This window comes from Phaseolus vulgaris, chromosome 2 (assembly GCF_051622355.1).
Source record: "Phaseolus vulgaris cultivar YP4 chromosome 2, ASM5162235v1, whole genome shotgun sequence".
Classification (NCBI taxonomy): domain Eukaryota; kingdom Viridiplantae; phylum Streptophyta; class Magnoliopsida; order Fabales; family Fabaceae; genus Phaseolus; species Phaseolus vulgaris.
In genome coordinates, this window is record NC_143499.1 from 27084684 (window position 1) to 27097636 (window position 12953).

General features: G+C 35.0%; 2 protein-coding genes across 8 annotated transcripts in view; one reads left to right on the forward strand and one right to left on the reverse strand.

Annotated features, from left to right (window-relative positions):
- The first annotated feature begins 752 nt into the window (after positions 1-752).
- Positions 753-12953, forward strand: part of LOC137811156 (putative methyltransferase PMT20) — a 50835-nt gene continuing 38634 nt past the window's right edge. Inside the window, exons 1-8 of one of the 7 annotated variants that reach the window (XM_068612782.2) lie at positions 753-1199; positions 2590-2875; positions 2958-3106; positions 3208-3403; positions 3615-3825; positions 4000-4684; positions 4788-4865; positions 4968-5530. In XM_068612782.2, the coding sequence (XP_068468883.1) occupies positions 2612-2875; positions 2958-3106; positions 3208-3403; positions 3615-3825; positions 4000-4684; positions 4788-4865; positions 4968-5190 (1806 nt within the window). In that variant the 5' untranslated portion in view covers positions 753-1199; positions 2590-2611 and the 3' untranslated portion in view covers positions 5191-5530. Of the gene's footprint in view, positions 1398-1819; positions 2456-2589; positions 2876-2957; positions 3107-3207; positions 3404-3614; positions 3826-3999; positions 4685-4787; positions 4866-4967; positions 5531-12953 lie in introns of those variants that run through there. The other 6 variants (XM_068612785.2, XM_068612783.1, XM_090298460.1 and 3 more) reach the window with 6 other exon arrangements.
- On the reverse strand, positions 8653-12138 carry LOC137811155 (putative disease resistance protein RGA4). Its single transcript, XM_068612781.2, is given in 1 exon segment — positions 8653-12138. A coding segment is annotated over 1 exon segment (3336 nt). The 5' UTR covers positions 11989-12138.

Genomic DNA, 12953 nt, shown 5'->3' on the forward strand with positions numbered 1-12953 from the left:
TTATTATACTTGTAAAAATAATCCAGAAACAATTATTAGCTGAAATTTTTTAACTAAAGATATATGATAATAAAACTTTGTTTTTATTCGATTAAATTCACACCAAATTTATGTAATGAGAATGAATAAGAGTATTTCAGGTAATAGAGTACTAAAATTTTTATTACCACAAGTAAAAAGTTTTTACATTAATTTTGTCTGATAATAAACAAATTAATATAGTTAAAAAAATTGCTTTGTTATATCCGTTATCAAAAAATTTAAGATAAAATCATAAATAAAAACAGTTACAAAAACAATCCAATTGTCATAGATAATAATTATAAATATCTTTCCTTTATTCCACAAATTTAGATGGAAAGTTGCTTTAACAATAGTACATGCTTGAAAAATAATTTTCTTTCTTAAGTAAGTAATCAGACATATTTTTTCATATGAATGAATACTTGTCAAAAATAAATTAGGTTTTTAAGGACACTATAATTAAAAAAATAGGTTGAATTCTGAGTCTGGCCAGATTAAGGTGCAAAATTATTTACCATTCAATCTCCAACTTATAATGAACTTATTTAACTTTGCACTTTGAATCATTGAGTGAAATTAATATGTTTTGCTCAGAAATATTAATTATTTACTATATTAAATAATTGAATAAAATAACATGATATTTTATGTAAAACATTTACTTTAAATTTAAAAAAAAAAGATTTTCTTGGGTTCCGAAAACGATGTCGTAGGAAACAGAGCTTACAACTCTCCGAAAAAACATGATTTACTGATTATACCAAACGCACCAAAATTCTCTACCAACGTAAGTGTAACTCTCTGGATTTTGGGTCTGAGTCAACACGGAATTAATAATTACATTCACAAAGCAGTACTAAGAAAAGCGTTAACCTTTATTTGATGGTAACTTTGGTTTTTCTTTGTTTGTGAGTATTAATTATTAGATTAGAGGAAGAAAGTGGAAGAAACAGAGGAGACAGTGAGGCACATGGCCAACATATAGTTATATAAATGGTTGATCTATGTTTAGTTCAAATTCACATCCAAATCTGACTCTTTGGTTGTTCCCTTCAACCTTGGCCCTTCACACCTTCTTCCTCTCACATTCCATTCCACTATTTTAGGCAATACCCTTTTGCGCCTTCACATTCTGCCAGCCAGAATCCAGGGTCTGGGAGAAACAGAGTAAAACGGTACACCTCTCATTCTTTTTTCTTTTCTCTTCTTTCCTTGTCTTTTCTGCTTTCTCTCTTCTCTCTTTTTCTTCCCTTCTTCCCTTCTTCCCAATCTATATCTCTTAGATTTGAATTCCGTACGTCCTTTCTTCTCTATGGTTTACTGCTTCTTAAGTCTCTATTAGCTATCCTTGAATCTTCTGAACGCTTGCTCTGGTGAGTGGGATGGGTTTTCTCCTCTGACCTTATCTCTCTTCTCATTTTGTCATTAAATTTAGTTATCGCGTGATGTAAGTAGTCGAGTTTGTTTAGTAGGATAAATTTTTTCTTATTTTTTTTGTAAGAGATGACTTAATCTTTCACACCATGCAATCCTACTTGAAATGAAGCAAGAAGGACGATGAAAAAAGAGACTTTATTTCAGTGTTTAATACAAATGCATTTTTAAGATAATCATTGGTTAAGTTTAATTTACGTGCTTTGTGAGTTTTTATTATGTATACTAGAGATGGGGTTCTTAGATTGTTGAAAAAAATGATTTTTTTTTTCTTGTTTTTGAGCTGGGAAATTAGCTGGCCTTGTTTCCGTGATGGGGACGGTCCTGTCTTTGTATTTTTATGGTTGTCACACTTGCGTAGCCATTGGTGGATGTACCTTGAGACAGAACACAGTGGATCGGGAATCACTGACACATGCAGGATGGAGCTTTTCGTACATCTGAAGAAGATTTTCAGATTGGCTTATCCTTTTACGTAGAGGGGAATATGACACGGTATGGTGTGTGAGATCCAGCGCTTCCTTATGCCCCTTTTTGTGTGGAACGGGGCCTCACAACGAACGATGGAACCGATTATTGCTGGGTCCCAGAGTCATGTGAACATCTTAAAGGCAATGTGACACGGAATGGAAAGTAACTAGTGTCGGTAGCAGTATCAGATTTCGTGTATTTACACACCATGACTTTTTGCCCCTTGTCGTTTAAATGCTTGGTGACTGTGTGTGGAGTATTGACCAGCTGGAATTAATCATCAATCTCCTTTTTCTCTTTGCCCTTTTTTTCTTCTATTTTCCAAAATTGAATCTGTCATCGTGAGTGGTTTTTTGGATCATGTGGTGGAGTGATCTGAATTGTTGTGGCCTTTCCTTGATGGTGCAACTTCTTTGAGGGTATATGGGCATTCAGATAATCTGGTTGGGGCTTAATTGTAAATGTTGGTTCTTTGTTTGTAATTTTTATTCTAAGGGGTGGTTAGAGTGGCTTTTGTAAGTTCCAGGTTTCCTTTTTTTCTTCAATCATTGGTGACATTTTGTTTTTAAATTGAAAGTTTAAACAAAATGCATGTATGTGTTGTTGGAGAAAGTGGCATAGTCGCATGGCACTGAAGTTTTGTATGCTGTATATTTGCAGATAGTGGAATATTTGTTGGAACATGAAACATAAAGATGGAAAACCGATCAACCAGCCAAACAAGAGCCGGGCTGTTACTTTTGCAGTCACCTTAATTGCTCTATGTGGCCTTTCTTTCTATCTGGGAGGAATCTTTTGTTCTGGGAAGGATGCGGTTGTGGCCAATACCATTAAGAATACCCTTGATACTCCTAAGCAAACCTCAGGTTCTCTGGTGATGAGACCCATCAGTTTCCCTGAATGTAGCTTGGACTATCAAGACTACACTCCATGCACAGATCCAAAGGTATTAAATGGTAGTCGTTTGCTGATGCTTTAGGATTCGTAGAAGAATTTTCAATGTTGATTGAGCATGCATAATTTTACAGAGATGGAGAAAATATGGCACGTTCCGGCTTACTTTGTTAGAACGACATTGCCCTCCAATTTTTGAGAGGAAGGAATGCTTGGTTCCTCCACCAGATGGATACAAGCCTCCAATCAGATGGCCAAAGAGCAGAGATGAGTGTTGGTACAGGTATAATGTTATATGCTTTATGAGTTAAATAGCAAAAGGCTGAATTGAGTTAACTATCAATGTTATCCACTTGTTTAACTTTTCGGTTACATTAATGTCAGGAATGTGCCGTATGACTGGATCAACAAGCAGAAGTCTAACCAGCATTGGTTGATTAAGGAAGGGGAGAAATTCCTGTTTCCAGGTGGGGGTACTATGTTTCCCAACGGTGTCGGTGAATATGTTGATATGATGCAAGAACTAATCCCAGAAATGAAGGATGGGACAGTGAGAACTGCCATTGATACTGGTTGTGGGGTGAGTTTACTCATACCCTCTTTTTCTTGAGGTTTATTTCATTTAGCTAATGGCAGTGAAAAATAGCAATTCTCAAGATTCCTTCTCAAACATCAAATACACTAATTCACCACTACGTTTCTTAAATACTATTTAATTTCACTTACAAATTTCAATCGTGTGAGAGACAAGGACTGCATCAATTAATCTACTTAACTCTGATTTATTGTAGGTTGCTAGCTGGGGTGGTGATTTGTTGGATCGGGGGATTCTAACAGTTTCTCTTGCTCCAAGAGATAACCATGAAGCTCAAGTTCAATTTGCTCTAGAGCGTGGTATACCAGCTATTCTTGGTGTCATTTCTACACAGAGACTTCCTTTCCCATCAAACTCCTTTGACATGGCTCATTGCTCCAGATGCCTTATCCCATGGACGGAATTTGGTAAATCTTCTATGCAAATTGAATTTTATCAATCAAACAGAATTCATTCCTATTTATGCAATTCAGATTTTTTAGTACCTTGCACATTCCAGTTTTCCTGTTTTGTTAACTGTATCTAAATTCACTCTAAATTTTGAGTCACTCTCTGATGGGGATATTCTCATGTGCTTTTAGGTGGTATTTATCTCATGGAAATACACCGTATTCTTCGTCCCGGCGGATTTTGGGTTTTGTCTGGTCCACCTGTCAACTACGAGCACAGGTGGCGTGGATGGAACACAACCGTTGCCGAGCAAAAAACAGATTATGAAAACTTGCAGAATTTACTCACTTCAATGTGCTTTACATTGTACAATAAAAAGGATGACATTGCTGTATGGCAGAAGGCTAAAGATAACAGTTGCTATGAGAAGCTTCCTAAAGAGACCTACCCACCAAAGTGTGATGACAGCCTTGAACCAGATTCAGGATGGTACACTCCACTTCGTGCTTGTTTTGTGCTTCCAGATCCAAAGTATACCAAATCTGTTCTCACTTACATGCCTAAATGGCCCGAACGGTTGCATGCTTCCCCTGAAAGGATCACAACTGCTCATGGTGCTAGTACAAGTGGTAGTATTAGTACTTTTCATCATGACGATGGCAAGTGGAAAAAACGCATTCAGCACTACAAGAAGTTGCTGCCTGAGCTTGGCACTGAGAAAATAAGAAATGTGATGGACATGAATACAGTGTATGGAGCTTTTGCTGCAGCCTTGATCAATGATCCCCTTTGGGTCATGAATGTGGTCTCATCTTATGGTCCCAACACACTCCCTGTGGTTTATGATCGAGGCCTTATTGGAACCTTCCATGACTGGTAAGTTTGAACTTTTCATTATCAACCATAAGGTTATTACTTATGAATGTCTTTCTGTCATTTCCTATGGTATGATATTTATTTGAGTTTTATTATTTGATAGGTGTGAGGCTTTTTCAACCTATCCTCGAACCTATGACCTCCTTCATCTTGATGGATTCTTCACTGCAGAAAACCACAGGTGAATATGTAAACTTATTTACTCTCATTAGTAACTCAAATATGGACTCACTCTAAACTTCGATTATTGAATATGTTTCTGACAATAGTTTTTCCTTAACAGATGTGAAATGAAGTATGTGTTGTTGGAGATGGACCGAATTTTAAGACCTGGTGGCCATGCTATCATTCGAGAGTCCTCTTATTTTGTGGATGCTGTTGCTACTGTTGGGAAGGGCATGCGATGGATATGTCGCAAAGAAAAGACTGAGTATGGAGTTGACAAAGAGAAGGTTTTGATATGCCAGAAAAAGCTATGGCATTCATCCAACACAGGTTCAAGATGACAAACTCTGGAACCTCTGGAGTGATGAGGTGGGTGGCTAGAATCGTAAATCCAGAAGCAAAAGTTAAGGGAACGACTTCAGAGCCACCCTCTACAAAACATTGATTCATTCTATAATTTAAGTCAAGAATCGGTCAATTTCATTTATCAGATGGAAAATTGGTAACTCAATAATCTGATTTTGTTAAGTTAATTATATAGAAAATTTTCATATAGATACTATTCTTTATATGGCATCAATTGTATCAGGTATCTTTCGTATATCTACTTTTTTTTTGTTGTTGTTGTGTAATATCAAGTGAATTCATGTGAAAAAATGGAAGTTTTGAATTCTACAGAAAGCTTATGATCTGCTGGGTAGTATTACATTAGTACTCTGATAATTTCAAATTCAATGTCGTGTATTATAAAGATTTTTATTAATAACAGCAGAAGCATGCAACATAAAAACCATAACAGATGAGAAGAAAATGGGAAGAGCAGAACAATTTTTCTTTTTTCCGCAATAATATCGTATACATAGTCACATGTTTCATTCATATAAAAGTGAAATTATTATCGCTGTCTTCCAAATTACAATACACAGTTTTAAGAAGATAATTCTCCACTTACGTTATTTTGGGTGTATAAGTTGATATTTGCATTATTGAAGAATGAAAACCTCATTTCTGAATTTTCTTGTGTCTCGTATGACTCGCAAATTTCATCTTTCATGGTACGGCGAACATCAAGTTCAGGTAATATCATTTCTGATAAATATAATTTTCTTATTAAATTTCCTATCTTATTAAAATTCCTCAAACAATTTTCTATATCAAATTTGTTTTTCTCAAAAAAACATTCAAATATCCAATATAATTATCTACTTCGGTAAAAAAAGTACCTTTGATGATTGATGGTTTTGAATTTTATAAGTCCCTAAACGTTAAAGCAGATTAAGTCAAAAGATTGATTTACATATGTGATTGAAATTACAAGTATGCATAAAAGATACATAAAATAGAATAGAATCAGGCAACATAGTCATTCTATAAGTAGAAATGTTTCTAAGCTTAAAATCTTACAAAGCATTGAGAGGATAAGAAGATTTCAAATGGTTGAAGAAAAAAATGATTAGACTAAAATTTAGGAGTTAGTATTGAAGGAGATTCTCTGAACTCATCTAAGGAATTAATCATCTTCAATGTTCTGAAATCCTGCATGGAACACACGTTAGATAAAAAAACAAGTGAGAATGTAGTAAGTTTGGTCGCAAAAATCATATTCAAATAAAAAAATGACAAATATAAAAGTTGGGTCAATGTGAGATTTGGAGTGAGATACACATTTCTATTTAATAACTTGTGTAAACAAAATGATGATAAATAAAAGTCCTACTGACCTACTTAAAATCACATCCACTAGATGCAGTCATAGGAAACATGTCCATTGGCAATTGGTAAGCAACCATAAGTCACAGTAAAAGATTACCAACTAAAGTAAACGAAATAATCATAACCATTATCGAAGACTTGTATCGTGAAATTTGACACTTCATGATGAGTGCTTAACATTGATTTGTGTCCAAAAAATTCCGTTATCTCCAGAAAATTTAACATTGATTTGTGGTCAAGACTTTTAATCCAACATTTATATTGCTTACACCTATTAGTAGTGTTTCTGTACCATGGAATATCTTTGATCAAATTTTTAATCTCAGAATTTAAGACAATCAGGACACTGCAATTTCATATTTTGTAGTAGCTGTGTTGCATCACCTTAATTTTGAAATTTCTGTGAGTTCTTCCTTTTAGGTCGGTTTGTTTTTAGCGGAGAAAGGCGAAGTTGTATTTCACAGAGAAAATGCGAAAATCAAGTAATAAAATATATTAAAACACAAAAATCGAAAAAGTTTTTACCTTTAAACTTTCTTCGCAAATTTTCGAATTTTTTTTTATATATTTATATTTCTTTAATTAATTAATTGTAAATTACTTTTCTGTCCTTTTTATTATAAAGTCAAGTTATTTTATTTTTATTTAAGTAGAATTATAATTTAAATATAAAAAATTTAATTAAAATTAAAAAAATATTATTATAAAATAACATAATTAATTATATTATATATAATAAATTATAAATATAAATAATAATAATAAATATATTTTTAAGAATAAAGAAATAAATTTATATAAAAATTATTAATTACAAAAAATAAAGATAAAAATAATTTTATTTAATATAAAAATGAGTTTTTATTAATATTTATAATTATAAATATTTTAATTAAAATAAATATAATTTATAAATAAATAAATTAAATTAAATTAATTTTTTAACAATTTTTAAATATAAGGACAAATATGTAAAGTTACATTTTTATTAATTAAAAAAAATACAATTTCAATCACATCCATCACATCATTCACAAACTTTCATAAACTTTTCTCACACTTTCCCCTCTCTTTACCTTAATTCAAACATCCTAACTTTCTTTACACTTTCTCTTCAAATCATCTCAAATTCACTCTCTCATTTCTACTCTCAAATCCAAACAAAGCATTAAAGACATGCTTTCTTATGACAATGAAAACATTTAAACTTCTTTTAAATTGATCTATGGATTTAGATCTATGCCTGTTTGATTTGGAATTTCTTTTATCTGATCATAATGTTCAAACTTTCTCATTATTTTTAGTTTCCATCTCTTCCGCTTTTTGAGATTTCTTTATTTGAATTGAGCACTGAACATGAAAAGTGATTGTTTGATCTCTTCCAAACGAAATAACATCCTATTAACCAAAACCATTTATTAAATTGTAAATATCTTTTGCTACTCCTAGCATCGTGACCATACAAAACTTAGTAACTAACCATTTCTTATCGATATGCTCTGTTTCTCAAATGATATCTTGCAGCCTAGTAGATATATCCTTTTAGAATTGCAAACACAAACAATTGAATTCAAACTTTAAGCCTACACAGTTATTTTGAATCAAATTACTGAGTGTCAACAGTAGTGTTAGTAAGCAATTTTTTTAAAATCAATTTTTATACATGTTAAATAAACAATTCAAAATAAAATTTTGTACATGTTAAGCAGACAATCACAAATCTCTCTTACCACTTACACTTTCAAACCAATTCAGTAAACAATATTTGATCCAAAACAAATTCAAAACCAAATTTTATACCAATACACTATATAACAGATAAAAATTTGAAATCACTTTGGAAAGTACCATCAATGACTACATAGAGAACAAAAGCACAGAAAAAGTAAAAGAATGATGCATACCAGAGGATTGATCTTATTAGAATCACTATTAAGCTTATTCATAGCATCACGCATGCAATCCAGATTAGCCACAACAAGGACTTCAGTAAAATCCTGAGGTGAGGAGTAAAAACGAGGTTAAAGAATGCAAATGATTTTATATCAGGCATTATATCACCTAGAAATTGCATATAAAATAACTGAAGGTCAGAGTGACACATTAGGGAGAGAAGTAAACAAAACACTTTTGAATTTACCACAAAAAGTCGGTTTCATTTGGAAAAACAGTTGTATTTCTGGAATATGCTTTATGTATTGCCAATCCTCTCCCGTTTCCCTCTTGCACCGCTTCTTCAGATATGGGCATTCGCGTATATTTAAAGAAGACAAGTTGGTGAGGCGTTGAATGCTACTTGGTAGTGACCTCAACTTTCGACACCGACTAATCTCTAATTCTTGAAGAGAAGTGAAGTCTCCCAGCCAGTTCGGCAATGAAGTAAACGTGCAATCGTATATATCCGAAGCTCGTAGGGAGGGGATACATTGTAAGCCATAGGGTAATGTGAAGAAACACCCGATTCTGACAGACCGAAGAGCAGTTAGTTGGGTTATATTGCTTGGTAGAGTCACCAGCTCTGGACAACTGTGGATTCTCAAACACTCCAGACATGTCAAATGTCGCACACCTTCAGATAAGGATTTTAAGTGCTCACAGTTGTTAATACTCAAACTTCGAAGAGAGGTCAGACCCTCCAACACATATTCTGGGAAATACTCCAGATCACAACAAGAAGAAATCTTTAGTTTCTGTAGTGAACCCAACCTGCTAAATTGGTCGGGTAATACCACCAGTCCTTCAATCCTTACAATATCCAAGGTCTTTAGACAAGGCATATTCTCCACAACCCCTTCCATCAAGGAAGCAGCTTCGTAAATGTCTATAGCACGAAGTTCCTCAACAGAAGGAAGACGTGGAAATTTAAGGTTGGAGACGCCATCAATTGTTAATTGATAAAGATGAGGTAGCATCTCTACTCCTTTTTCTCTTAACATCCTCTCCAATTTTGGTAAATTCTCCACCTTCAATTCCTCTAACGATGGAAATGCCTTCTCCTCCACACCATCATACGACTCACCATCTATCCACTTCACATTTTTCATTCCACGCACATCTAGCCTTTTCAAGTGTGGTAGTTTACCAAGTGGAGGAAGCTCCTCACAGTTGTCACAGTCCAAGAGTCTAACTTCCACCAACTCTCTCATAACTGAACCATTTCTCATCCAACTCGATAATTGTCTCCCCTGATATCCTGCCATCACAAAACTCTTCAGAGTTGAGGGAGGTTGCAGGGCTTCCAGTACTCTGTCAACGTTAACATTACTACCTTTTGAATTAGCACTACCACCCCATGACAAATGTAGGATATTCAAGTCCTTCTTACCAATCAAATTTGCCTGTTTAGCATCCCATTCATTGGGGACGTTCTCAAGGCCTTTGATTCTCAGCATGCCTCCCAGCTTTAAGCTATGCAACTCTGCTAACCCACACCCTGCCTGTGATCCCACAACAAAAGTGCTCAGTGTTCTTAGATGCCTTAACTTGCCAATATTCGGAGGCATCCCTGGTATTGGATCACAATTATTAATCACAATATGTCTTAGATCCTGTAATTGCGTCAATTCTTTGGGCAGCCTAAGTTGGCTCATACTTTGTAGTTTCAATATTTGTAATTTCGGCAACTGACAAATTAATTTATATAAGGCTGCTCCCGAACCCCTATTCCAACTCAAGTATCTCAAATGTGCTAAATCATTGACTGGGGACAACCAATAAGAAGTTGTGCACAATGCTCGAAGACAATGGGTTGATGGCACCAGACCAATATTACTAAAATCCATAAAAGTTCGCAGGGATTCAACTTTCTTGAAAGCAGTCATATCAACAGACATCTTAGAATTTGACAAGCTTACATAGTGAACTCTAGTTGACAACGCAGACAACCTTCCTTCCTCAATAACCACACATTCTTCACCCGTAATAGACTTGGCAAGATCATGAAATAGATCATGCATCTTGCAGCTTGTAATCATACCAAACTTATCAGACTTTGCTTCTTGAAAAAATGATCTACGGTATAATTTTTTCCACACTTTATTTCCAACATCTTCCACTTCTACGTTTCCTTCAGATTTAATAAATCCATTAGCCATCCAGAGATGAATGAGATCTTCCTTCACTATTACAAAATCTTTGGGGAAAATTGCACAAAAAGAAAAGCATCTCTTGAGAGACAACTCCAAATTAGAATAGCTCAGTTTCAAAGCACGCATGATAGAATTTTCCTCACATGTCATACAACTACTTTCCTCTCGTATATCCCAAATCTCACTTTCTTTTACATTTTCCCATTGGCTTATCTCACTTTTATCACGCAAAAGACTTCCCAGTGTTTTGATTGCAAGTGGCGAACCAACGCATCTTCTCACTATCTCTCTGCCAATTGCCACAAGCTCTTCTATTTCTTCTCTGTTTTGTCCAAACGCATGGTGTTTGAACAATGACTAACTGTCGTCTCCTGACAATTCTGTCAAATGGTAAATAGGATGCGTCTCCATGGTGGAAGCAACTTCCTGGAGTCGAGTGGTGACCAAAATGGTAGCTCCTTTTGATGTCCTTGCACACTGCAACTTTCCCTTCAACTGCTTCCATTTCTCTTGGTCTTCATTCCACACATCATCAAGAACAAGTAAATACCTCTTGTTCAGCAACACTAATTCAACCTTTTTCCGCACTGCTTCTAAGGTATTGAGATTGGGATTTTGTCCAGTGCAAGATTCTATGATGGATTCTAGTATTGTCTTGGTGTTGAAATCATCAGAAACACAAACCCAAATTCTCAAGTCAAAGTGTTTGCATACCTTGTGATCATTGAAGACCTGCTTGGCAAGTGTTGTTTTGCCGAGTCCACCCATACCAACTATGGGATAGACGGAGAGGTCTTCACTGTTACTGGCATCTTCCAGAAGAAATTTCATAATTTGCTCCCGGTCCTTGTCTCTGCCATAGAGTGTAGGTTCTGTAATGTCAGAGCTAGTTTGGCGCCAATCATCATCCACTGTTTGCACCTCGGTGACCCCAAGTTCTAAATTAAACCTGCTCTTTTCTTCATGAATGTCATGAAATCTTTGGGTGATGTCTTTCATCCTTTTGCCAATATTGAAACGAAAGAGAATGTCTTTAGGATGGGGAGGGGATAGGCATGAAGTATGTCCTTCATCAGAGTGGACCTTTGTGGAGTGAATTGAACATTGGTCCAAGATATCATCAAGCACATATGCTGCATCTGTGAGTTTCTGCAGCCAATTCTTGAGGACCTCGCTTGTTATTTGCTTTTTCTCAGCATCTTTGAGTACAGCACGGATTGCAGTGAGATTGCTGGAAAGCTTTTGAGTCTGTTGGTCAACACCCCAAAACGTTGCAAGTTGGTCTTGGACAAAAGATTGCAAGTTTTGAATTACAATTCCCAGCAAAGCCTCAGCCATTTGCAGAAAGGAGAGTTTTTTGGATAATTGTGGTTGTGGAAAAGGAAGTACGGGGAAAAATGCTAACGGTGATTGGAAGGTGATCTTAGAAAATGATCAATTGGCAAGAAAAAAGTTGTTGTTTTCTTCCTTCCCAAGTGGCCCCTCTTTGCTTTTGTTGACGAAGAGTGTTGATAGAATGAGTCAACAAATCAAAGCAACCATAGAATTGCATAGCAACCATAGAATTGCATAGCAACTTCCCTCTCTTCCTTCCACTGCACTTCACTCACTTTCTCTTTCATTTGCCCTCAAATTTCGCAACCCTTTCCACAACATGTTTATCTCTTCTCCCGAAAATATTTCATAAAATAGAAATACAGAATTATTTATAAGTTATTAAAATTAGGGGAAAATACATTTTCAAATTATGTTTAAATCTTGTTATCTTTATTTGTATCAGCATATAAAACATATGATGGGAAAAAAACATATTGGTTTTTATAATAAAAATATATTGAGAGATCAAAAGAAAAATAAAATGATATTTATATAAAAGACTAAATTATATATACACGGCTAATACATTAATCATTCTTTAACATTACTACCTTCCCATGAGAAGTATAGTCTATTCAACTCCTTCTTGCTAATAAAATTGGGTCCCGATTTTTGTAAAACCCTAAATTTGTTGTTCCACCATACAACTGCCAACATGACACAAAAAAATATTATTTTATTTGGATTGTGGGGTCTAGGTAAAATCTGAAATTGAGTGTTTAGGGTGCAGTGGAATGTGAAATTAGGTTTTTAGAAAGGGACTGAATTTAGGTTTCTTCTCCACGAACTCGTCTTCTCCACGAACTCGTTTTCTCCACCACTTCGTCTTCTCCAGCACATCGTCTTCTCCACCACATCGTCTTCTTCACCACATCGTCTTCTCCACCAACATCGTCTTCTTTGCAAGGTATTTGTTCGAAGTTCTC